Source organism: Callospermophilus lateralis, chromosome 9, assembly GCF_048772815.1.
Source record: "Callospermophilus lateralis isolate mCalLat2 chromosome 9, mCalLat2.hap1, whole genome shotgun sequence".
Taxonomy (NCBI): Eukaryota; Metazoa; Chordata; class Mammalia; order Rodentia; family Sciuridae; genus Callospermophilus; species Callospermophilus lateralis.
In genome coordinates this window covers 69,604,655-69,628,512 of record NC_135313.1, presented here as the reverse complement: position 1 = coordinate 69,628,512, position 23,858 = coordinate 69,604,655, and the positions used below count along the sequence as shown (strand labels likewise).

General features: G+C 36.7%; 1 protein-coding gene across 1 annotated transcript in view; it reads right to left on the bottom strand.

Annotated features, from left to right (window-relative positions):
• The window catches only part of Pla2r1 (phospholipase A2 receptor 1), a 111,561-nt gene that overhangs the window by 44,467 nt on the left and 43,236 nt on the right, over positions 1 to 23,858 (bottom strand). The window contains 2 exon segments of the mRNA XM_076866844.2: positions 11,164 to 11,333; positions 20,730 to 20,842. Coding sequence (XP_076722959.2) covers positions 11,164 to 11,333; positions 20,730 to 20,842 — 283 coding nt within the window.

Genomic DNA, 23,858 nt, shown 5'->3' with positions numbered 1-23,858 from the left:
GATCCACCCCACCACCCTGCATAGTTTTTGTGGAATATTGGGAAAAGCGATAGACTGCTTAGTTATGGCGCAAACTTCATTTTTTTTCTTTTAGGCTTGTTGAGTGTTTTATATAATAACTATATTTTTGTATAGAAACAATTTGCAAATTGATTTAAAAATTTTTAGTTTGTCAGCAAAATCTCCTAAGACTGCTTAAAAAAAATCCTTTAAATTTTAGCAAAGAGGAGTAGAAAACAGTTCTATTCTAAAAATAGAATAAAAATTGAATATGAATGAACTTATTTTTTCTTGAATCCAGGGTAACCATTCTATGAACTAAATCAACATTCAACAACCACAGAAAAGTATGTATCCTGGCTATAAAGGAGACGGACCAAAACAGACAAGAACTAGCTCTTAGTGCGAGAAACAGATTTATAAAGAATGGCAATAGACACCTAGGTGGAGGCTTCAGAGGACCAGGGCAAGCAGAGGTAGCAGAGGTGGATTCTGATTGTGACTGAGCCCCCAGCCCCTGGAATATGCAACCCAAAGGAGCTTCCAGGTAAGGACACCATGGCAAAGATGGGTGGGAGGCTTCAGAGGGGTGATGGAGCCTGCCTGGAGAGATCAGTCAAGAATTTGTGGAAAGGGGTCTTTGAGCTGAGTTTTTCTGTACTAGAGATTGAATCTAGGGCCTCAAACATGCTAGGCAAGCTCTCTACCACTGTGATATATCCTGAGCCCTTGAACTGAGTTTTGAAGGATGAAAAAGAACAGAATTTTTAAGGTGGGCTTGAAAATAGCAAGCCATAATGGAGAAAGCATCTGAAGACTTGTGACGATTCTGGACCTAAAAGCACTTAGAAAACATGTAGTCACTTGGTACTAGATATTTATCTTACTGAATTTCCCTTCAGAAGTAATGGATTCAATTTTTTGTTTTTTTGTTTTAGCTATCAGGTAACTGGCATTATCCTTGTCAACCATGTTTTGATTGTTTTATGTTTACAGAAAGATTACAAAGAGGGAAATGAAGAATGGAAGTGAGAAGAAAGAAGATAGAGGAAAATGAACAAAGAACCTCTCATGGAGGAAAGGAATAGAGTTTGATGGAAGAGAGGAAAGAATAATGAACTGAAGAATGGATACTTGACTTTGACAATCAAGGGTGCACATCATGCCTTAGGTATCAGGCTTCGTGGTGACAAGATAGTCTACAAGACACAGACTTGTGTATGTGTATCCTGATGCATCAAAGAGAACCACAGAGGTGAAAATGGCCAGACATAATAGAGAAAACATACTAAGTATGGCTTGATGAAAAAGAGTTGAGAAAGAAATTTGATCCATACAAAGACTACCAGGTATCTCCACTGGCCCAGAAGAACTAGTTAGAACTAAAGATGGAGAGTTGAGGGGTAGGCAAGGAAGAGAGGTTATAGTATGTTATTGCCTCTGCCATAAATGGAGCTTTGTAGGCCTATTGAGTCTAATTTTGGAATGTAGCTCACAGCCCAGCTGGGTCATGAGCAATAGGGGAGATGGTGCATGCTTTGTGCAATGAACTTGAACTATGGAAATCCATGTAGAAGCCCCAAATGTAATACACTTGTGGAACTGTTCTAGTTGAAAAAGGAAGGAAAATATGCATCTTGCTGGACTCAGATGTCCTTCCTTTGAGACATCTTAGTGGAATATCAATTTATTGCATAACAGAGGTAGAAAATCTCCAAGCAAGAACTTCTGACTTGGAACTTGAGGTCTGGGGTTCTAAATCCCAGCACAAATAGTAACTTGAAATTTGAGCAGGTTAATTAATTGCAAACAAGGCTTGTCTAAAACATATGGACAATGATTTCTTTTTTTTTTTCTCATGGGTTTTCTTGAAGATCATACAGGATCATGTATCAAAAAGCACTCTGTAAGATAGGAATAGTCCCAAATACCCTAAGATGTTACTATTCTTCTTATGGTCATTTTCATTACAAAACCCGGGATTTTGTGGTATGAGTTCTGACTGCACGTTCAGAGAATTTTTTAAAAGTTTGAATCAGCAACTTTAAAATGTAATATACTTTTTTGTTGGTCTTGCATTTCGTCTCACTTCCCCACATCAGACAATGATTAAATAGCTTTGGTTTTAGATGCTATAGATATTCAGCTCATCTTCATTAGTGAAGAAGGAGATGTTTGCGAACCACCACAAAGATGAAAAGTGCTGCAGGCGTGTTATTGGTATTCTAAAGTGGTTAACTTAATGGAACATTTGACCCAAATTTTAGAGTCTCAGCCCCAAAGAAGCAGTAAAGTGGAGTAATAAAGGGAGGCTGGGCTAAGGGAGATATAAACCAAATTTATAAGCCAATTCATGGGGATGCTTGCAAAGCCAAATCATAAGGGGAGGGATGTGAGAAAGAGTGGAGGTGGTTTTTCTCCCAGATAAATTGTTCTTACATTTGATAGCTCTTCTCATTGGAGGATAACTATCATTGCTTTTCTCAGTGGTGAATCTCATATTTCAGCAGACTCTCCTTACCTGCCTGAGCCTCATTTCTGTTCACATGAGTGGAAAAACATTCTATAATTAACATTCTCTAATTCACTTTTCTAGTCTCTTCCATTATCCTCCACCTCTGATGTCTCTGATCAAATACCTAAATATAAAGCAACCAACCAAGCCAACCTGTGGCTTCAGGGTAGGAGGGAACTGTGCCAGGCAGACCTCTGTGCCTCTGAGTGAATATTTCACTTGAGTCTCTCTAGTTATTGTCCCCTTCCCTGCAATAACCCTCTCATATTCTCACCTCTCAAGTCCTCTGCCCTCCCCACCTTCCCTCTCCCTCCCTCTCTCCTTATCTACAGAAAAAAAAGTGGAATTTTGCAGGCAGGGAAGCTGAGCTTTCATAGCTCTGTACCTCTGCCAGGCACTGTGTTATGCATTTATATGAACTTTCCCTTATTTAACTTCAGAAGCTCATTGAGGCAGCGATTAGCATCTGCATTTTGCACGTGGAAAAGTTGAGGCGCAGAGGTTCGTGAGTTGCCACAGGCCACATAGTGAGTGTTTAATCCAGGATTTGAAATCATATTTTACTTGAGACTATTATGAGACAATGTCAAGGTACAGAATGGGTGGGTATTCAAAAAAGAGTAGTTGAATGAATGAATGAATGAATGAATGAATGAATGAATTCTGCTCAAATTATGTTCCTCCTTCTCCATGGAGCTCTCTCATTTCCCTGGTCATGTTTCTGTAGATTGAAGATCTACAATCACATTTTTACTTGTATGGCAATTACTTGTGTGGTTCTGAAAAGACATGAAAATGTCCAAAAGGTGCTCAGAAACAAGGCTGAGTTTGTCCTCATTATGTGGTTCTTCTAGAACTCTGATGAGCCTTAGAATAGATCATCAGTCTAGCTGTGTCTGCTGACCTGGTGATGTCTCGGTACTCACTATCTGTATGGCATTCTCAGGAGAACAAATCTGACTTGCTCTGCTAGGATCCCATTTTCCTTGCCCTTGGCAGATTTCCACTAACTTGGACCAATTGGGGCAAATGGCCCTGAAGTTGTCTTCTTCCACATCTAGATATCAGTTATGCATGTTCGCAAAACAGCGATCTCAAGTGTTTCTTTCCCTCTATTAAGATTCCTATGAAACTCTCGTGTAACCCGGAAAAGCTTTTGTAATATCTTAACAACGATGTATTCACCTTTTTCTTTCCCATAGAGCAGCCTTCATTTATAATGGTACCTTTAATCTAAGTACAAAGTATATTTCAGTTTTGACCCATTAGTTTCTCCCTGAATAGAAAATATCTTATCATCTTCCCCTTTAATCAGTGGCAATGGTTAGTGGACATCAAAACCACCTTTCCTGCTTTACCTGAATATTTTATTTCTCTCAAAATACCAAGGGCTATAGAGTGCCTTTGTTTAAAAAAATATATACCAGAATTTCCTGTTTTTTTTTTTTTTTGATAAAGGAGAGTTTTGGAGTGAAAGAAAGGAAATACAGATAAAGGTTAAAAACCTTGTAGGCCTAAATTTGAATTGAAAGTATCAGTTATCAGTTTAAACTAAAAAAGTATTTCATCTCTCTCTTTCACACACACACAAACACACACGTGCGTACATACATAGACACATCATTTACTTCCTATATCCGCCCACCAAAATGGCCTAGAAATGAAAAAAAAACCACAGATGTTTAATAAATACCTATATGCTCAGATTGCATATGAAAATAATACCACTTCCCATTAAAATGACCAGGATTCATTGATGACCTGGATGATTTGAAGTCTGAGGCAGGCAGAAATTTACATCTTGTCATGCCAGATAGCAAGGATGCTATCAGAGATAGTTAACATCACATCAGGAGGACTCAGGAGGTAGTTGTTGAGGAGATCCCCATCACAAAGATGGGGCAACTTGAGCATTAAAAAAGGATAAGTGAAATGAACTAAAAGGGCTAGGGATATAGCTCAGTTGGTAGAGTGCTTGCCTTGCATGAACAAGGCCCTGGGTTCAATCCCCAACACCATAAAACATAAATAAAAATAAATAAAGTAAAAAATGAAAAGGTCTGGGGATGTGGTCCAGTGATTAGGCACTGGGTTCAACCCCTCAGCCCCCAGGGTAGGGGAGGTTAAATGAACTAAAACAGATCAACGTATCAAATATGACTCGTTAACAGCTTTTAAAAATCCTGCAAACCTCTAATTGATCAATGCTGGAAGATGCTAATGAAGAAATAATTATTTTGTAAAGGTAAAGAATTAAGCATTTATTCTGGCTTTCCTATAAAAACCATACCACAAAGTTACTAAAATACAGGCCGAGAATTTCTTCCTTATAGGAGTATTCCAACTATGAATCAAGAACCCCTTCTGGGGGCTGAAGATATAGCTTAGTGGCAGAGTGCTTGCCTAACATACTTAAGGCCCTGGGTTCGATCTCCAGAAAAACAAAATAACACACACACAAAAAAACCCCATAATGAATCAAGGGGCCTATGCATCGATCATCAAAACTGCTAATAATATTCCCTCTTAAAACTGGAACAAGACAGGGATGCCCTCTTTTGTCACATCTATTCAACATAGTTCTTGAAACCCTAGCCAAAGCATTTAGAAAAAAGAAAGAAATTAAAGGGATATGAATTGGAAAAGAAGAACTCAAACTATCCCTATTTGCCAATGATGTGATTCTCTATTTAGAACCTCCCCCCCCTCAAAAAAAAACTCCACCAGAAAGCTTCTAGAATTCAATAAAGTAGCAGGATATAAAATTAACACAAATAAATCAATTGTGTTCCTATACACCAATGAAGAATCAGCTGAAAGAGAAGTCAGGAAAATTATCCCATTCACAATAGCCTCAAAAAAATTTGAGAATCAATCTAACAAAAGAGGTAAAATATCTCTGCAATGAACACTATAAAACACTAAAGAAAGAAATTGAAGAACACACTAAAAGATGGAAAGATTCCATGTTCTTGGATAGGCAATTAATATTGTCAAATGCCCATACTACCAAAAGTGCTACACAGATTTAATGTAATTCCTATTAAAATTCAAATGATGTTCTTCATGGAAATAGAAAAAGCAGTCATGAAATTCATCTGGAAAAGTAAAAGGCCCAGAATAGTCAAAGCAATCCCTAAAGAGAAAAGTGACGCAGGAGGCATCACAATACCAGACCTTAAATTATACTACAGAGCTATAGTAACAAACAAGCATGGTATTGGCACAAAAACAGACGTGAAGACCAATGGTATAGAATAGAAGATACAGAGACAAACTCATATAAATACTGTTATCTCATATTGGACAAACAGTGGAGGAAAGATAGACTCTTCAACAAATGGTGCTGGGACAACTGAAAATCCATATGTAGTAGAATCAAATTGAACCCCCTTTCTCCCTGCACAAACTCAACTCAAAGTGAATTAAGGACCTAGGCCTGCACCTGTTAGAAGAAAATGTAGGCCCAATGTCAGCTTAGGAACCGACTTCCTAAATAAGACTCCTAAAGTGCAATAAGTAAAGTCAAGAATCAATAAATGGGATTGTATCAAACTAAAATGCTTCTTCATAGCAAAGGAAATAATCAAGAACATGAACAGAGAACCTACAGAACGGGAGAAAATCTTTACCTGTACATCAGATAAAGCATGAATCTCCAGGATATACAGAGAACTCAAAAAACTCAACACCAAAATACCAAATCAAAACAAAATAATAAAACCTAATAAAAAAATGGGCAATAAAGAATGAAATTTTGGCATTTGCTGGTAAATGGATGGAATGGGAGACTGTCATATTAAGCAAAATAAGCCAGTCCAAAAAATCAAAGACCTCTCTGATATTTAGATGCTAATCCACAACTAGGGAGGGTACGAGGGGAAGAACAGAAGTCCATTGGATTAGACTAAGGGGAATGAAGGGAAGGGAAGGAGGATGGGAATAGGAAGACAATAGAATGAATTGGACATAACTTTCCTATGCTCGTACATGAATGCATGACCAGTGTAACTCCACATAGCGTACAAACACAAGAATGGAATTCTAATTAAAATAAGTTATATTCCTTGAATGTATAATATGTCAAAATACACTTTACTGTCATGTATAACTAAAAAGACAAATAAAAAAATTAAAAAGCTGCTAATAACATAAAAAGAAAGAAAACTGGACATTATGCATATCCAGACAAAACATGCAAGTGTGTGAGAAATAGTATTTCAAAATAAAATAAAGCAAAACTGAATTTGATCAGGTCTCTGATTCTGTTTAAGAAGAAAAATGTTGTTTTTTTGTGTGAAAAATAAAGAGGATAGAGTAACCCATTACACAATATGTGTTAGACAATAAAGCATAAACTTTAGGGAAATTTAAGCCATATAATTAATTTGCATCATCAACAAATAAATTCTAGGAAAAACAAAAGATGGGTGAAGGAACTGGGAAACAGATGTTAGGAAATCTATTAATCAATTGCAATGTGTGAACTTATTTGGATCTTGATTGAAACAAAGTGTAAAATACTCTATATAATATTTATGGGTCACTTAGAAACATGAGCATTAATTGAAGATTTATGATGTTATGGAACTATAGTTAATTATTTTCAGGTTTGATAATTGTATTATATCATGTTTTTATAAAAGATGTCTTTATTTTTTTTTGAAATAATTCTGAAATACTTGTGGGTGAAATGATATGATATCTGGGATTTGCTATGAGAAAATATGGGACGTGGGTGAGGGTAAAGCTGAGACAAGAGTGACCATGAAGTTGATCATTGCTGACGCCTGGTGAAAGGTACGTGGTGGTGTATTATGCTATTTGATGAACATAATACAAAATTGAGAAAAATTGGCAGAACTGTGATTCTAGCACAGATGGAATATTTTGCTAGTAGGACATAAGGACAGAGTCTGAGTTTATAAAAAGCTACAGGCTTCCTGTTCAGTGGTCAGTTCAGACAGTCAGTTTCTGCTGGATTAAGATTCTCATATGAGGCCCAAGATAATGGATTCTTTTTTGACAGGCAGTAAAGAAAATGTGATTTAGGGTGGTGTTTCTACAAGCTGTAATTTAAAAGAAAAAGGGGAACACTGGAGCTTTTATTATTGCTATTTTCTTCAAAAAAGATTTACATTTTCATCTTATTCAGAGACAATTTACTCAATGTCAATCAGCATGAGCAGCCAAACTGAGCATCACAGCATTATTTTTGCTTCAGGGAAAAGAGAAAAAGAGTAGTGCCACTCAAATAAATTACAGCAGAAACTTATGAATGACAAGAAGCTCTGCTTTAGTTCCAGACTTCAGACATCTAAATATGCCCCAAGGAAGTTAACGTTAAAAACCAAAAATTTTGTCTTCTCAAAATGTATTAATTTATTTTGACAGGTATATTCCCAACAAAATTCCTAAGTATATAGAAATGATACCTGAGCTTTAATTTTTTTTTTTTTTGTAGAATGGTGTGACATGGAACTTTACTGCTTTTTTCAATTTAATAATACAGAGTTGCAGAACCAGAAGATTGTTCTGTTGAGTGAATTGTGATGTTTCTCATTTTGGGCTATGGGAAGTCATCAGTTTCTATACAATTTCCTAAACCAATGCTTTTTTTTTTTTTTTTTTTGGTGAGGAGTACTGGGGATTAAACTAAGTTATATCTCCAGTCATTTTAATTTTTTGTTTTGAGACAGAGTCGCACTCAGTTGCTGAGGGTTTTGCTAAAGTTGCTGCGGCTAGCCTCACACTTGTGATCCTCCTGCCTCAGCCTCTTGAGTTGCTGGGATTACAGGTGTACCATTTATATGCAAACACACACACAAAAAATTTGTCTTGATTACACCTTGCTTGTATCTTTAAAATGTATAATTTTTGAAAAATTAATGAATATTTTTTTATAGTAGTTTTAGGTTCATACCAAAATGAAGCTGAAAGCACAGGGAATTCCCATATCATCCCTCTCCCTTGCCTCCTACACAATCTCCCTCACAGTAGACATCACATATCACAGTGCCACATTTGTCACAACTAAAGCTACTCTGACACATCACAACCACCCAATGTCCCTCTTATCCCTGTCATTTGTTTCATTTACATAGAAGCAAATATTTGATAATTAGTTGTTATGTATTTATAACTGAGTATATTGTTGCTATTATTATTTTGAACATATATTAGATAATTAAAAATGAGAAAAATAAAAGTTTTTATTTTATCTTCACTATTCATTCCCAATGCGCTTCCTTTACATAGGCCTAAGTTTCTATTTCATTTTCCTTCTCTCCCAAGAAGTTCATTTAATATTTTTGCAAAGCAAACCTACTGGCACACATTCAATAAAATCATGAAAGATTTAAATTCTCCTTCACTTTTACAGGATACTTTACAAATTATAGAATTTTAGGTTGGGTTTTTTTCTCCCCTCAATACTTTATAAATTTCACGTTATTCTCTTTTTTGCTTGCATAGTTTCTGAGGAGCAGTCAGATTTAATTCTCATCTTTGCTCCCTCTCTGGCTTTGTCCAAGAATTTTCCTTAATATTTTTATTTTCTCAAGTCTGAATCTGATTTTCCTAGCTATAGTTGTTCTGGGGAAACTATCCTGGTTGGTGTTCTCTGGGCTTCCTGGATTGTGGTTTGGTAATGACATGGATTGGGGGAAATTCTTGGTCACTGTTGCTTTAAGTATTGCTTGCGTTCCTTTCTCTCTTCTCCTTCTGATAATCCTATTACAAGTATTTATACAGTTGTAGTTGTTTCACAGTTCTTTGATATTCTGTCTGTTTCTTAAAAAAAAATTTTTTTTCACTTCTAAAAATTTCTATGGTCACATCCTCAAACTCAAAGATTCTTTCATCAGTGAATCATTAGCCCACCAAGACATTCTTCTATTCTCATAAATACATATATCTATATATAGCATTTCATTTTCACTTTTTTTTTTCTTAGGCTCTCCATCTGTCTTCTGCCTTTTAGTATGCCTTGTAATGTTTTTGTTGAAAGGTGGACGTAATGTACTTGGAAAAAGGAATTCCAGGAAACAGGCCTCTAGTAAGATGGTGGAAAGTATGGGCGAAAGGGAGTGTCCACATCCTCTGACTTGGCCTCAGTCTTTAAATGATCCGTCCTGTGCCTCTGGACTGTGGCCCTCATCAGTGAGAGCTTCTCAGGTGTTTTTCTCTCCTCAGTGTGATAGAACAGCTGGAGAGTGCTGGAGCCCGGTAGGTTATGCTCTGATTAAACTCAAGCAGGTCAGGCTCTGGTGAGACTCTGTTAACAGAATGTTGTGTATTTAAAAAAGGTTCCTGGCTGGGCGTAGTGGTGCATGCCTGTGATCCCAGCAGCTTGGAAGGCTGAGACAGGAGGATCATGGGTTCAAAGTCAGATTCAGTAATGGGGAAGTGCAAAGCAACTCAGTGAGACCCTATCTCTAAATAAATACCAAATAGAGCTATGGATGTGGCTCAATGGTTGAGTGACCCTGAGTTCAATTCCCAGTACCCCCCCCCCCAAAAAAAATAGAGGTTCTTTTCCTTCTCCTTCTAGTGAAAGCATGAGGAAAATTTTCTCTGATCCTCACTGTGAGGACCTGTTAGAGTTTCAAGAGGAAGAAGCTGTGACAGTGTGTGAGCCTCCTGTGACCCGGGCCCTCCTGGAGTTTTACTCTCAGAGTTGTCTACACGGAGCTTCCAGCAACTTCATCCATTGCAGTTCAGGATTTCTAAGCCCAGCACTGGATTGAGTGGAGGTTTCTGCTGGTCAGTTTCTCTTCCAGTAAGTTGTGATCTCTGTATCCTCTGTCTCTCTCTCCAATTTGGGGGCAGTGGTTTGCTCTGTGATCTCATGTCTTTGGTGGCTCTAAGAAGAATTTTGGTTTCTCAGCTTGTTCAGCTCTTTGCTTGTTAGGATGGCATGGCAACTTCTAAGCTTCTTACATGCGGGGCTGGGAATTGGAAGTCTTCAAAAAGTACAGGTACTTAAACCATGTGTTCAACAGAGAGACTGTAAATGGATTTTCTTTGATTTCTCTTTTCTTTCTTTTAACCTCAGGAAGTTTAGGGAATCTTTTTTAAACAGTTAAATCTGGCTCATAAATGTTGAGGAAATATAAGCGTGTAGACAACAATCAGACCCTCCTGTAGGGTCCTGGGATTTTCCAGGGTGCTCACCTTGGTGGCTGGTGCAGCACAGAGGAGGCCCCACATCTTAGAATGTATGGGTGAGGAATCCTAACAGGAAAACCATGATATTATATTCTATGTAGTCTTTAGAAAAAAATTCTACACATTCTTTCTCTGCAGTAAGAGCTAGTATTTATGATTTATAGTGCAGCAGGAACTGTGTAATATTTCACTTAGTCCTCAGAGTAATTCTGTAGATACTATTGCTATCCTTAATAATGAGAAAACATATGGAGAGATTAAGTGACTTACCCAAATTATACAGCTTCATGTGGACTATATGTTAGAAACTGACTATATGTTACCCCCTGCAAATGGGGTGATCATTTTAGTTAACATAGGCAGTAAGAAAACATTAATGAAGACTCAAATGAGGTGACCAAGGGGTGGAAGGGATTTGGAACCAATCAAAGAGAAGGAAAAAGTGAGGGGGAGTAGGTGCTGCAGCCCTCTCCACTCACGGGGTTGATGTGCGTTCCAGTGCGTGTACTGCACCGACTCAGACTTCTGTCCTGTGGTCTTCCAAGTGTATTCTCCTGTGTCATTTTGGTCTTGCAGAGCGATCCAAAAATAACTGTCCTTTGTTTTCACCACACTACTGATCAAACTGGTAATAAAAGCCTGTTCAAACCTTGAAAAGGGGAAAAGGAAATGGTTACATTACGTTTCTAGGCAATAAAAAAATCTCATTAAAACATAATGAAGCGCACAGAATGGCACCAGAGTAAGCATTTCTTGCTAATTCTTTAGAACACGGAGCAGGAAAATACACAAAGACACTGAACATTACTAATAAATGCCAAATGTCAGTGTAATTTCCAGAAATACATGAGGAGAATTTCATTCTTACAGACTTTTATAACTGTGTGTTAGTCAGCCTTTTATCACTGTATCCAAAATAAACAGCCAGAATAACTTAGAGGAATAAAAGTTTATTTTGGCTCATGGTTTCAGAGGTTCAGCCCATGGTTGACCAATACCATTGCTCTGGGCCCCAGGTTGAGGCAGAACATCATGGCAGAGGTGTGATGGAGGCATGATGGATAGAGTCTTTTCATGGTGGCCAGGAAGCAGAGAGTGGTATGGGACACAGGGAATGAACCCTTCCAGCACCTCTGCCCCCCAATGACCTACTTCCTCCAGCCATGCCCCACACTCCTAGAGTTACCACCCAGTTAGTTCATCAAATGAGGATAGCCTGATTAGATTACAGCCCTCATAATCTAATCATTTCACCTATTGCATTAACATAAGAGCTTTTGGGGAGAATCTCATATTCAAATCCTTAACAAACTGTTTCAAGGAACAGAGGCTGACTTTGGTTTCGGAGTGTAGGTGGGAAAGTCCATGTAGCCAACCATGCATTTCTTAGAGTAAGATGGGGCCTGTTTTGTGTTTAGACCACATACCACACACCATGCCATAATGTGCAGGGAGGTAGGGGCTGGAAGGAGAGAGGAGGAAGAATAGTACATTTTTCTGAATGAGTGTTTAACACTACAGAGTTCACACACACCCACTCACCACACTTGCTTGGTGAGAAAAGAATATGAGTAGTAACTGTGTGTCTCCCTAATCAGTTTGTTCACAGGCACATGGAGTTCTTGGCTTATTCAAATGTGCATTTTCACTGATGATAAATTCAAGCAGAAGGAGCTACTACAAGTCAGTACATCCACTAGCATTTTCCCCAAACAGCTGAATGAATTAGTGTTCAATGATTGTTGGCAATTCTTCTTTTCCAACATAAATACATTCACACAGAAAACGCCAATGCATACCTGATAAGAATCTAAAGCTAAATTTGAAACTGTCTTGAGAAATCTATTTTCAAAATATATAAAGTTAGAAGAAATTTCAAACAGTGGTGACTTCTGGCCAGCTCTGCTGAGTCAATGGGAAATGAAGTCCTGATGAAGTTACCCAGGAACACAATGAGAAAGCAAATTAGACTTTTAAAATACTATTTGGATTTTAAAAATTTCCATGCATTCTTAACTTGCTAAGGGAAGTAAAAGCAATGGGATCATTGGAAAACAGAGGTGTCACAAAGGAAATAAGGGGGGGGGACAGAAAAAAGTAAAATTTGAAGTGACACCACTAGAAATGTTTAGTGACTAAAAACATTCGTGGTATGCATCTTTGCAGAGCTCATGGGTTTTCTTCATGCTTTAGTAAATATTTTTTGCAAATACTTTATTAACAGTCTAAATTGCACCCATTTGAAGTTAGACAAATTCTTTTGTAATTACACACAGGGGCAGAACCTTACATAAATGTGCTTCAGAAAGAAGGTATATCAAGTTGAATGCTGCCTGGATGCTGTCATAATTTTCCTTATACTTTGTTGGTTTGTGTGTCATAACATATGGTCTGCTTTCCTGATCCCTCTGAGGCAGCATGGCATGGTTATTGTCCCTACATGGTGCCTGAAATTGCTGTGTTAGAGGCCAGCAAGGCACTGTGCACCACGGGTGCGATGATCAGGCACTGCTTCTTGTGCCGGTGTTTAGTCTGGGGTGTTGCTGGGTTTTCCATTACCTTATACTGTGGCATTTATCAGATAATGCAGGGAAATGACCTTGTCTGTGAACTTGGCCTTGGGTATCGTTATTCATGACAACATATTGCTTGTGTCCCCTGTTGGTTGTAGATTTATTTAGTCCCCTTTGATTTGCTATTTTATTTCTATTTATCATTGCTTGAAACAATAGAAACCTTCGGCTTTTTGAACTGGCAAGTGTATTTTTGAAGTAGTGTATATAATACTCATACATTAAATCCTAAAGCCTTCAAGTCAAAACAAGACTCTGGTTTTCTTGATCCAGTTTTAAAAGGTAAAGAAATGTGACAAATGTGTCTTTCTTCTAAACAACAAAAAAAATCTAAAAAAATTTCTTTTTTTCTAAACAATATGAAGATATTAAATCTGGATAATATCTTCGAGTATCAGTTTCCAGCCGGTAAAGAAGCAAGAGGTCATTTTATATTCTTTACCACTCACTATTTCAAACACTGATAGGGTAAAAAAAACTCTGCCTTACAGTAATATAGAAGATGATCTTTCAGAGGCTTTTCTAACCCTGTGTTTTAGAATTATTCATAAGAGAACATTCCAGAGTTTTGTATTATCTGGTCTTTTTGTCTGATTTGCTGAGCTTGTTTAATTCAAATGTTGTTGGGATTTAAGGAAACAAAAATAACCAAATATAATGTACATTCTTCTGTATTGTTATTTGAACCAGGATAGCATGCTATCTATAGGAACTGAATAAAGTAAAAACTATTTGTCATCTTAAAAAAAAAGTGGTAGAATATTTTGCTTATGTGCACCTACTTACAAAATCAAATATTCTAGGAGAATAATTCTTGCAATCAGAAATAAATTAACTTTTCCAATTAATTCCTTAGAAAAAGTTAAGAAATCACTTGTGTTTTCAATGTAAACAAGAAAAATACATCTTGAAGTTCCATTATGTTTGCAAAAAATTGTTCACGGTGCTAAACATTACATTTTCATTTAAAAATGCAATTTAAAGATAGCAACATATTTTTAATATGCATTGATAAATTTTTTCACTTCAGAATAAGCATTTTGCACTTTAAAAGTACATACTTTAAGAGGAGGTACTTTTTACTTAATATATAAGTGAACATTATGTTTCTTCATCAGTTTAGCAGTGATGGCTAGCTGAAAAAAATTTGGCATGTAATTGGAAAAAAGGTTTCTTGTCTATGAACAACACAGCACGTAGCAGATAGCAGCACTGTCATGATTGTGTTTGTATTATCCAAAATGAATTAAAAACAAAAGTAACACATAGAAAGTATAGCTTTACTTGTTAGCAAATGAAATTTAAAAAATAGTGGTTGTGTGTGTGTGTGTGTGTGTATGTGTGAGAAGTTGAAGATTTCACTGGAAAGACTTAGTTTTGAACTGAGTAACTGCAATTTGCTTTCTCCCAATTACACAATTATCAACATTTTCTATGCCATTTGAAATAACAGACTTTGTTGTTGAAAAATATAAAAATGATCAGCTTCTTTTTCCTTCTTGTAAATGAAGAATGGAAATAGACTATCAATAGTTTTAAGATGGAGACACGCACCATGATCATTGTTGTCACAAGTTTCTAGTGGCCTCCTGTAATAACCAGGAATATTAAGTTTTTGAAAATTGTTTCTTGAAAACTATTAGAAAACAAATGTAGAATTAGAAAACATACTTAATATAGACAGAAGAAATAAACCTAGAAGAACAAATTCCAAGCTGTTAGTGGTGGTTCCTTTTGGGGAAGAGAAGAGAATAGACAGTAGGTGAAGGAGCACTGTCACTATTTAGTCTATATTCTTGGTGTTTAATTTTTACTAATGAGAGTTTTTTTATTGTCTTATTTTAAAGTGGATAACTAAGATGTGACTTTAAAAAAAATAGCTTCTTTTTGTACACACAGAAAAACTATTAGAACTAATAAATGAAGTCAGCAAAGTTACAGCATACAAAATCAACACACAAAAGTGAGCTGTGTTCTATAACAATGGATAGTCCAAAAAAGGAAATTAGGAAAACAATTGCATTTAGGATAGCACCTGACAGAATGACAAACTTAAGAATAAAGTCAGCCAAAGAGGAGAACGTCTTGTACACTGAGAAGTGCAAAATGCTGATGAAAGAAATTAAAAACACAAATAAACAGAAAGACATTCCCATGTTCATGGCCTGGAAGGATTACTATTATTACTATGTCCATATTATCCCAAATGATCTATGTATTCAAAATAATCCCTATCAAAATCCCAATGATTATGTATATATATATTAATATATATCCTATATACATATATATAATTTTTCTTTTCAGAAATAGAAGTAATCCTAAATTTCACATGGAATTTCAAGGAACCTTGAATAGTTGAAAGAATAAAAAAGAGCAAAAAAGTTGGAGGTCTCACACTTTTTGATTTCAAAACTTATTACAATTAGAATCCAAATAAAGTCTATACTGTATTTTAAAAAATGTACTACAAAGTGCAGTAATCAAAAAAGTTGGAGGTCTCACACTTTTTGATTTCAAAACTTATTACAATTAGAATCCAAATAAAGTCTGTACTATATTTTAAAAAATGTACTACAAAGTGCAGTAATCAAAAAAGTTGGAGGTCTCACACTTTTTGATTTCAAAACTTATTACAATTAGAATCCAAATAAAGTCTATACTGTATTTTTAAAAATGTACTACAAAGTGCAGTAATCAAAACTGTGGTACTGACACAAAGACTGACATATAGATCAATGGAACAACAGAAAGCCCAGAGAAAACTCTTGCATATATAGTCACATGATTTTCAACAAGGGTTCAAGACCATTCATTGAGAAGGTCAGTCTTTTCAATAAATGGTGTTGGGAAAACTGGATGTACACTTGCAAAAGAATGAATTGGATTCCTATACCATTAAAAAAAAAACCTCAAAGTTAATTAAAAACTTAAATATAAAACCTAAAATTTTAAAACTCTTAGAAGAAAATGTAGGGAAAAGTTTTGTGATATTGTATATTGTTGTGACACATGACTAAACCAGTCAGGGTCACTCCAGGTGAACTGGGTTGGCACAAAATAATCACACAGAGACAGAGAGATACCTTTTTCTTTGGGTTCTTTGACATCTCCTCTGACCCAGATCCCACAAAAGAGGCAAGTCAGGCATGAAAGAGAATGAGCATGCCTGGAACCCTATTTTATTGGGGAGAAGCCGTCCAAACGAGGCAAGGGGTAGGATTACAAAGGAACAGGTGAGTGTAACTCAACCCCAACGGGTAACGCCCACTCCTGGAGCCACGCCTCATTATCCAAGTGGAGGTAAAGCCCAACTTACTGTGGGGCACAACAATGTTCAGTATCTCTTGCTTAGGACTTAAGGGTGTGTATTTCCAGAGTGGTTCCCGACAGTATATGGGAATTATATCTTGGAAGTGACATCAAAAGTGTAGAAAATAAAATAAGATATGGATAAAGTTGGCTTCATCAAAATGAAAAACTTTTGTGCATTAAAAGCACTATAGAGTGAGCAGGCAACCCACAGAATGGGAGAAAATATTTTCAAATATATATCTGATATAGGATTAATATGCAGAATATATAAATGACTTCTATAGTTAAATGACAGAAAAACAAACACCCCAATTAAGAAATGAGCAAAATATTTGAATAGAAGTGTCTCTAAATGGCCAATATTGAAATGATGCTCATTCAGGGAAATGCAATCAAAGCCTCCATGAAATACCATGTCATATCTAGTAGCATGGCTATTATCAAAATGCAACAAAACAACCAGAGAATAACAAATTGGCCAGAGTGTGGTGACCTTGGAACCCTGTGAACTACTGGTGGGAGTGTAAAATGGTGCTGCCACTATGGAAAACAGTATGACACTTCCTCAAAAAGTTAAAAATAGAATTATCATATGACCTGGCAATTTTACTTCTGAGTATATACTCAAAGAATTCAAAGCAGGGACTTGAATTTGTATACTCATGTTCAAGGTAGCATTATTTATAATTGTCAAAAGGCGAAAGCAACCCAAATAATTACTGATGGACAAATGGGTCAACAAAATGTGGTATATACATATCAGGCTATCTTACCCTTAAAAACAAAGGGAATTCTGATGTATGCTGCAACATGTGTAAACCATGATGGCATTATTCTAAGTAAAATGAGCCAGAGTCAAAAGGAAAAATGCTCTATAATTTCACTTACATGAGGAATCTAGAGTGGCCAAACTTACTGCAACAGAAAATAGAACAGTAGTTGTCAGGAGTTGGTGGTAAGGGGGAAATGGGAGTTGTTTTTTTTTTTTTTTTTTTTTTTTTAAGTGAGTACAGAGTTTCAATATGAGAAGATGAAAAAACTCTGGAGATGGAGATGGTGGTAGCTGTACCACAACATGAATGCACTTAAAGCCATTGAATGATATACTTAAAGTGGTTTATATGGTAAATTTTATGCTATGTGTATTTTACCCACACAGACACAAAAGTTAACTGTCAGGGTGTTTGGGATATGGCAATTGCAGGAAAGTGGCAAAACTTTAAAAATACTTAATACTTAAGTATAATGCATATTTAAACAGAAAAAAGTGAGACATTGCAGGATTTTTCTCTCTGGGTAAGCTTCACAAAATCAAATATCATTTGTATTATTTTTTTTTTTGCTAAATATTCCATAGCTGATTGATCAAGATTTCAACATACAAGCACCTAGACAATTATCTATGGTAACTTTGGAATTGGAGTTTTGCTTTCCTGCTCTGATTAGCAGCAAAGTCACTGGACCTGAAAAGGTTTTGTAATAGTACACCAGTAAATAAAAATCTGTTACTTAGTAATAAGGGTCTGTTTTTCTGACTTCCTCTCTTCCACAAAGGGTTAAAAAGTCCTAGAGCAAGAGTGGTTGCTGGATAACAAAAGAAATAAGTAATTTGTAGCAGGTGGTTCTAATTGTGCCCATCAAACCTGTCACTCAATTGTGCAGAAGAGTGGAAAATCAATTAGCAACTACAAGCCTGGGTGCTGAAGAGTGACAGCAGTGTCTTAACTCAAACAGGAAATCAGTAATGGAAGAAAATGATTACCAAGGCTAGTGGATGCCCCTGGGTCTGAGGAGGCTTTCCATCTGCCGTCCAGCCTCCTCAGACAGAATATACTGCTGGAGAACATTCCAACATGTGTGTTACTCAAGGAGCGGTTCATTGCCTCCTGGGGTCTGAATGGATAGAGACCAAGAGTCCAGCGTTCTTCCTTTTTCCAACATCCTGCTTTGGATGTGGTCTTGTTTGCCAGTAGTGTACTTGCTGCTAACTGACCTGGAAGGGCTTCATTTACTCAGAGGTGGTCCTGCAGGTGTGCTTAGCAACTGGGCTGGTGGTCAGTGCAAGGCAACTTGGACAGGCCTAGGTGGCTGAAATAGGGATTAAAACCAAATTTACCTCTGCCATAATTTTGCTTCAGAGTTGGAACACACATGAATGTGGGCTACTGAATGTAGTTAAGCAAAGAAAAAAAAATCGTGTTCACAACATACACTTGTATCCAGTTTTGGGGAAACAAAACAGATTCCGCCCCCCCCCCCCCGCCCCCGGACACTTTTCATCATCTGTATGAGGTCCCCAAAGCATTGGTAGAATATGAAGCCTCTGAACGCTAAGGCTGATTTCTGCCCTAGCTAGGGTCACTTTGGCACTGTGAACAATCTATAATGTGACTTTGAGTTCATCACTTTGTCCTGTTACTCCATCTTCTTCATTTGTTCCACATGTCTGTGTTCTCTTTCGTCAGCTGCTGTATTGCAAAAGGCACTGGACAATTATACCATTTTGATTGATCTATCTACCTACCTAACTAAAATCTTGTTGGTGTTTAATAGGGTGCCTCTCACAAAACAGGCATTCAATAAATACTTTTTAAATAAACTCTTGACTATTAATTTTTTGCATGGTCAGATAACATATGAAAAATAAAATACTAGCATGCCTGGTATGTAACAAGATCTCCATGAACATTAAACAAACAAACAAAAATTTAAAAAAAAGAAAAGGAAGAATGATACATAAAAATAGATGAAACAATTATACTTATTTTCTTCAATACAGAACAATTCAATTATAATGAACAGAGGACCCTGATTTCATTGGTCAAGCTCCTGTAATGTCCAGTGTTGACTTGCTGACTGGGGATTTTTGATCCAAGGTGCTTGTGGAAGCTGCCTATAAAGTTGAGGGAATAAAGGCTTCCTTCTGCCTGGTACCTATACCTGGGAGGGAGAAAGGCAGAACTACATCAAAGGGAGCATTATACCCTAAAGAAGGTCATTTAGTCTGCCACTCGATGTCAACCCATTCCCCAGTGTATTAATCCATTTCTCTGCACACATGCATGCACATTCCTGTACATTTTTTGGAGTATATACTGGAAAAGATTTCAGGACAGATGGAGGGAGTGAGGAAAGAAAGAGGGTGAGAGAAGAGAAAAAACACTGGTGACTAAGAATGTTGACTCCCAAGTCAAGGGAGAACAGAGAAAGCATACAAGGTCTCTCTACAAAGTAGACAGATGCATGAAGAGTCTCTAGACAAAACCAAAGCACCAGTTCTCCTATTTCCTAGTAGTCAGTGGATTTTTTTTTTTCATACAGATCTCTCACTACATTGCTCAGATTGGTCTTGCTCAAGTAATCTTACAGCCTCAATCTCCCAAGTAGCTGGGATTACAGGTATGTACCACCACATGCAGTTTTCAGTGGATATTTTCAAAGGTAATGGCCTTGGCACAAAAGCAAGAGACTTGTTTTGCAGGTGTCTTTCCTGTGGAACCACTGAAGAATTCTATCCTGCTGCTTCTGTTTTAGGCATGGAGAAACTGGCCTTCCAGCCCTCACTGTCCTTGACATTGATTGTGACAGGAGGTCACCTTTGTTATGGCACTTTTTATCCCCAGTATAGCATGCTGCAAATTATATGAAGAGTAAAAAGGCGCAACCCTCTGCAGGATCAGGAAGACATCTGTGCACACAGAAGTCTAAGTCTAAACAAAATAGACCTAAGCAGCAATGGGGAGGTATTTGAATACCCTCCACATTTTCACTACACTTCCTTTTCTGCTAAAGAAAGACCCCATGCAGCTTACACATATTGTGTTTAAAAAATACTTGGTAAATATTTGTTTTCCATGACAAGCAGTTAGAAGATAAAAGCCTAAATACAACTGAATATATTAGCAAAGCTAGTAATTAATAAATCTTTGTGGAAAATACAAGTCATCTTAAATTTACTATTTGTCATTCAAAAATCAATTTAGGAATAACATCAGAAGATTTAAATTCACCTCTATAAATGCTTTAGGTAACTGAATACCCTACTCTACAGCACACTTTACATTTTAAGAAGCTCTGATTATGGTTAGATTTTTATCATCCCAAGAGCCCTCACATCAAAGAATAGTAATGTTTCTGCTAGAAAAATTTAATTTTACCTGTTTGTAATGGTCACAAGAGCAGGAGGACAGTAGTAACCACTGGAAGCCTGGTCAAAGGTGCGAAGGACTGTATCAATTTTGTAACAGAATCTACCATGTCTCTCCCATCCCTTAAACAAGAAAAGGGGAAATTAACAGTGTGTTTTATTTTAATTAAATACCAATAGGTCTTTTTTTTTGCATTTTCTCATATATATAACTTTTTTCTCGGACTCACCCAAATCTCTTTGAATTTTGTCTATCTTTATATTTCTCCTATTGGTGGTTCCAATAGCTATAGCCACTTTGACACTTTTAAAATTATCTGAACAAACTAGAAATTTTAATTAACTTAAAAATGCAAAAACTTTGACAAAAATGAAAATAAAGGGGGAAAACATGGCCAACAAAAGAACCCCAACTTTGGATCCAACCACAGTATGACTTTATCTATTAATGTTGAATGAATTTCAATGAGTATAATGTCTCCACATCTAGTTTTCTCATCTGTAAAATGGTATAGTGTAATATTCATCGGGCTATTATGAATCAAAAAGAATCAATGCAGGCAGAGATCTTAGAGTAACTAGACAGGAAATCAGTATGAGCAAAGCAGAAAAGTGTCTAGATAATATTGGAGTCTTTTTTTTTTCAACTTTCTTTCATATTGTTTCATGTTATCTCTTTGAGCTTAGGGACTTAAATAAAATCACCAACCAGTGGACCAGCTGAGCCTGGAACCCAATTCTGGTGCAATTGAGGATGGTCTTAGTTCGATCATGATACTTCCAAATAGAGAATGGCCAAAAAATATATACACATATATATGACTAAGATTATATTCCTAAATTAACTGGATGGCCTTTTAGAGAGGAAGAAAGCTAATTTTGACACTCAGCCAAAAATGACAAATATGTTGCTCTATGGCTTAGCCCTAGGAGCAAATTAGGGTCACTCTGTTCTTTAAAATCACATGATACAGGAGTCATACTTTCATTATATTTTAACTGAATTATTTTAGGTCTTTTTGCTTCAGTATTATTAAACCACATTGCTTAAATGTGCCTTTTTTTTTTCTTTTTTACTTATTCACCAGTTTTAAAATACCTTTCACTTTGTGCCATGGAAATGCTTACCTGCTTTTGATCAGGCATAAAATGCTTTCTAGAATATTTCTTGGAAAGGTCTCAGTCTTGTCAATTAAAGAAAACCGTAATTTAGAAATCTGATATTTTGGTTCAAAACATTTCATGAAATGATGTGGTTCACATGGCTCCCACATCCAGCCGTTCAGGGTCTGCTCTGAACTCACTCCCCTCTACTTCACTCCTGATCCTCTCTGTGTAACTGACAGCTGCAGAGAGACCCCTGTGAGCACTCTGTGGGCCAGGGGCAGGGAGGTTAGACTGCTTTTGTTCCTGGAAGGACAGGTGGAGGGAGGCTGACAATTTGACCTTTCTAACCAACTATTCCTTCTTTATTAGCAGTTTTTGGATCATGGGCAGCTTTAGCAAAACAAAAATCCAAGAACTGAACAGCCTCAAGAAAAGGGAGGGTAAAAAGAAGTGGCTGAGTAGTATCCAGGAGAGCAAAACCTCTGCACTGCTAGCCCTTGTCCACATAATGGAAGAGTTGAGAGTGATAGGAGAGTCACCCTTTGTATACTCTAGCTGCCACTTCATTTCTAAATGAAAGGATGAGGGTTGAAACATTTGCTTATATTGTCCAATTCCCAAAAAGTGACTCAGAGGAAAAAATAAATCACTTTTTTTTTTTGGCTTTGAATAAGACTGATTTTGTAAATTCATGTTGCAGGGGACACTGTTTAGAGAGTTCCATTAAAACAAATGGCTAAAAGAAAGGAGTCATTGGAAACCATACTCAAAGGCTGATGTAAAGCAAAAAATTATCAGAAATTTTTTCATACAACAAAAGAACTAGCTCTAAACTCAGAATCTTGAAATACTGGTAATTCTAGACAGAAAAGGGAAGCAGTAAAGTTCATATAGAGCACTCTGCTTTCTTGTATAAGAAGTTGATTGCTCATTCAGCAAAAATAAAACATGTGGAGTTGCCTTGAAAGCCACATAAGATAGAGATTAGGTCAGTGGTCAGCTATAACTAATTCAGGAACTGGAATCCTTAGATAAACTGTTTGGTGACATGTCAGCTATGGTACATATATTATCCATCTGGAGTTTGAAGCTGTAGTTCATATAAGCATTCATTAACAAACGGAACACAGTTTTTGCAGAGATGGATCACTGTTTAGTTTGAACATAAATAACTGGATTAAAGAAGAAAAGATTTAAAGTGGAGTTACATAAAAATCAGTCTGGGAATTTTTAAAAAATATTTATTTAGTTGTAGATGAACTTACAGTATCTTTAGTTATTTTTATGTGGTGCTGAGGATCGAACCCAGTACCTCACACATTCTAGGCAAGCACTTTACCACTGAGCTACAGCCTCAGCCCCTGGGAAATTTTTGAGAATAACACGTAGCATGAAAATTTCCGATGAAAAAGAGGGAGGGGGCGGGGAAAGGAGAGAGAACATGGATCCATATGCTGAGGACACTGAGAAGTTGATTTTTAAATGCAATTTTATCTCCGGGCAGTAAACAGTCAAGAAATTTTAAAGAGATAATTTTCTACCTTTTAGGTTTAAACCTAAAGTATTACATTTTTGTATTTAAACCATCTAAAATACTTTGTGACTTATATTAAAGTATCTATATTATTGCATTTCCAAATAAAGAATATATCACAAGCATGCTCTCCTCTCCATTATTTTATTCTGTTCCAATATTTAAGTCTCAGAAGGGGAAGAAGAAGGCAAGATGCTGGGTGCCGAAGTTCACGGTGACTGCAAGGAACGCATTCGCTTTGTCTCTGACATCCCATTTGAGAACTACGAAAACCATGTGTGAGAGGAGGCATCGTGCCACAGCCATTGTTTGTACAGATGGCATAACAGGATCATTTACATTTTTTATCTCAAGGAAAAAAAAGAGTAGTCTTGGGTCAAAGAGCACAACAAGACAAGGATCTCTCTCAGGGTTGTAAATCCTTCAAGTGCCTCTATCTGGGAATTGTTTGGTTTGTAAAAAGTAGCCCACACTCAGGAAAGAGAGAGAGAGAGAAAG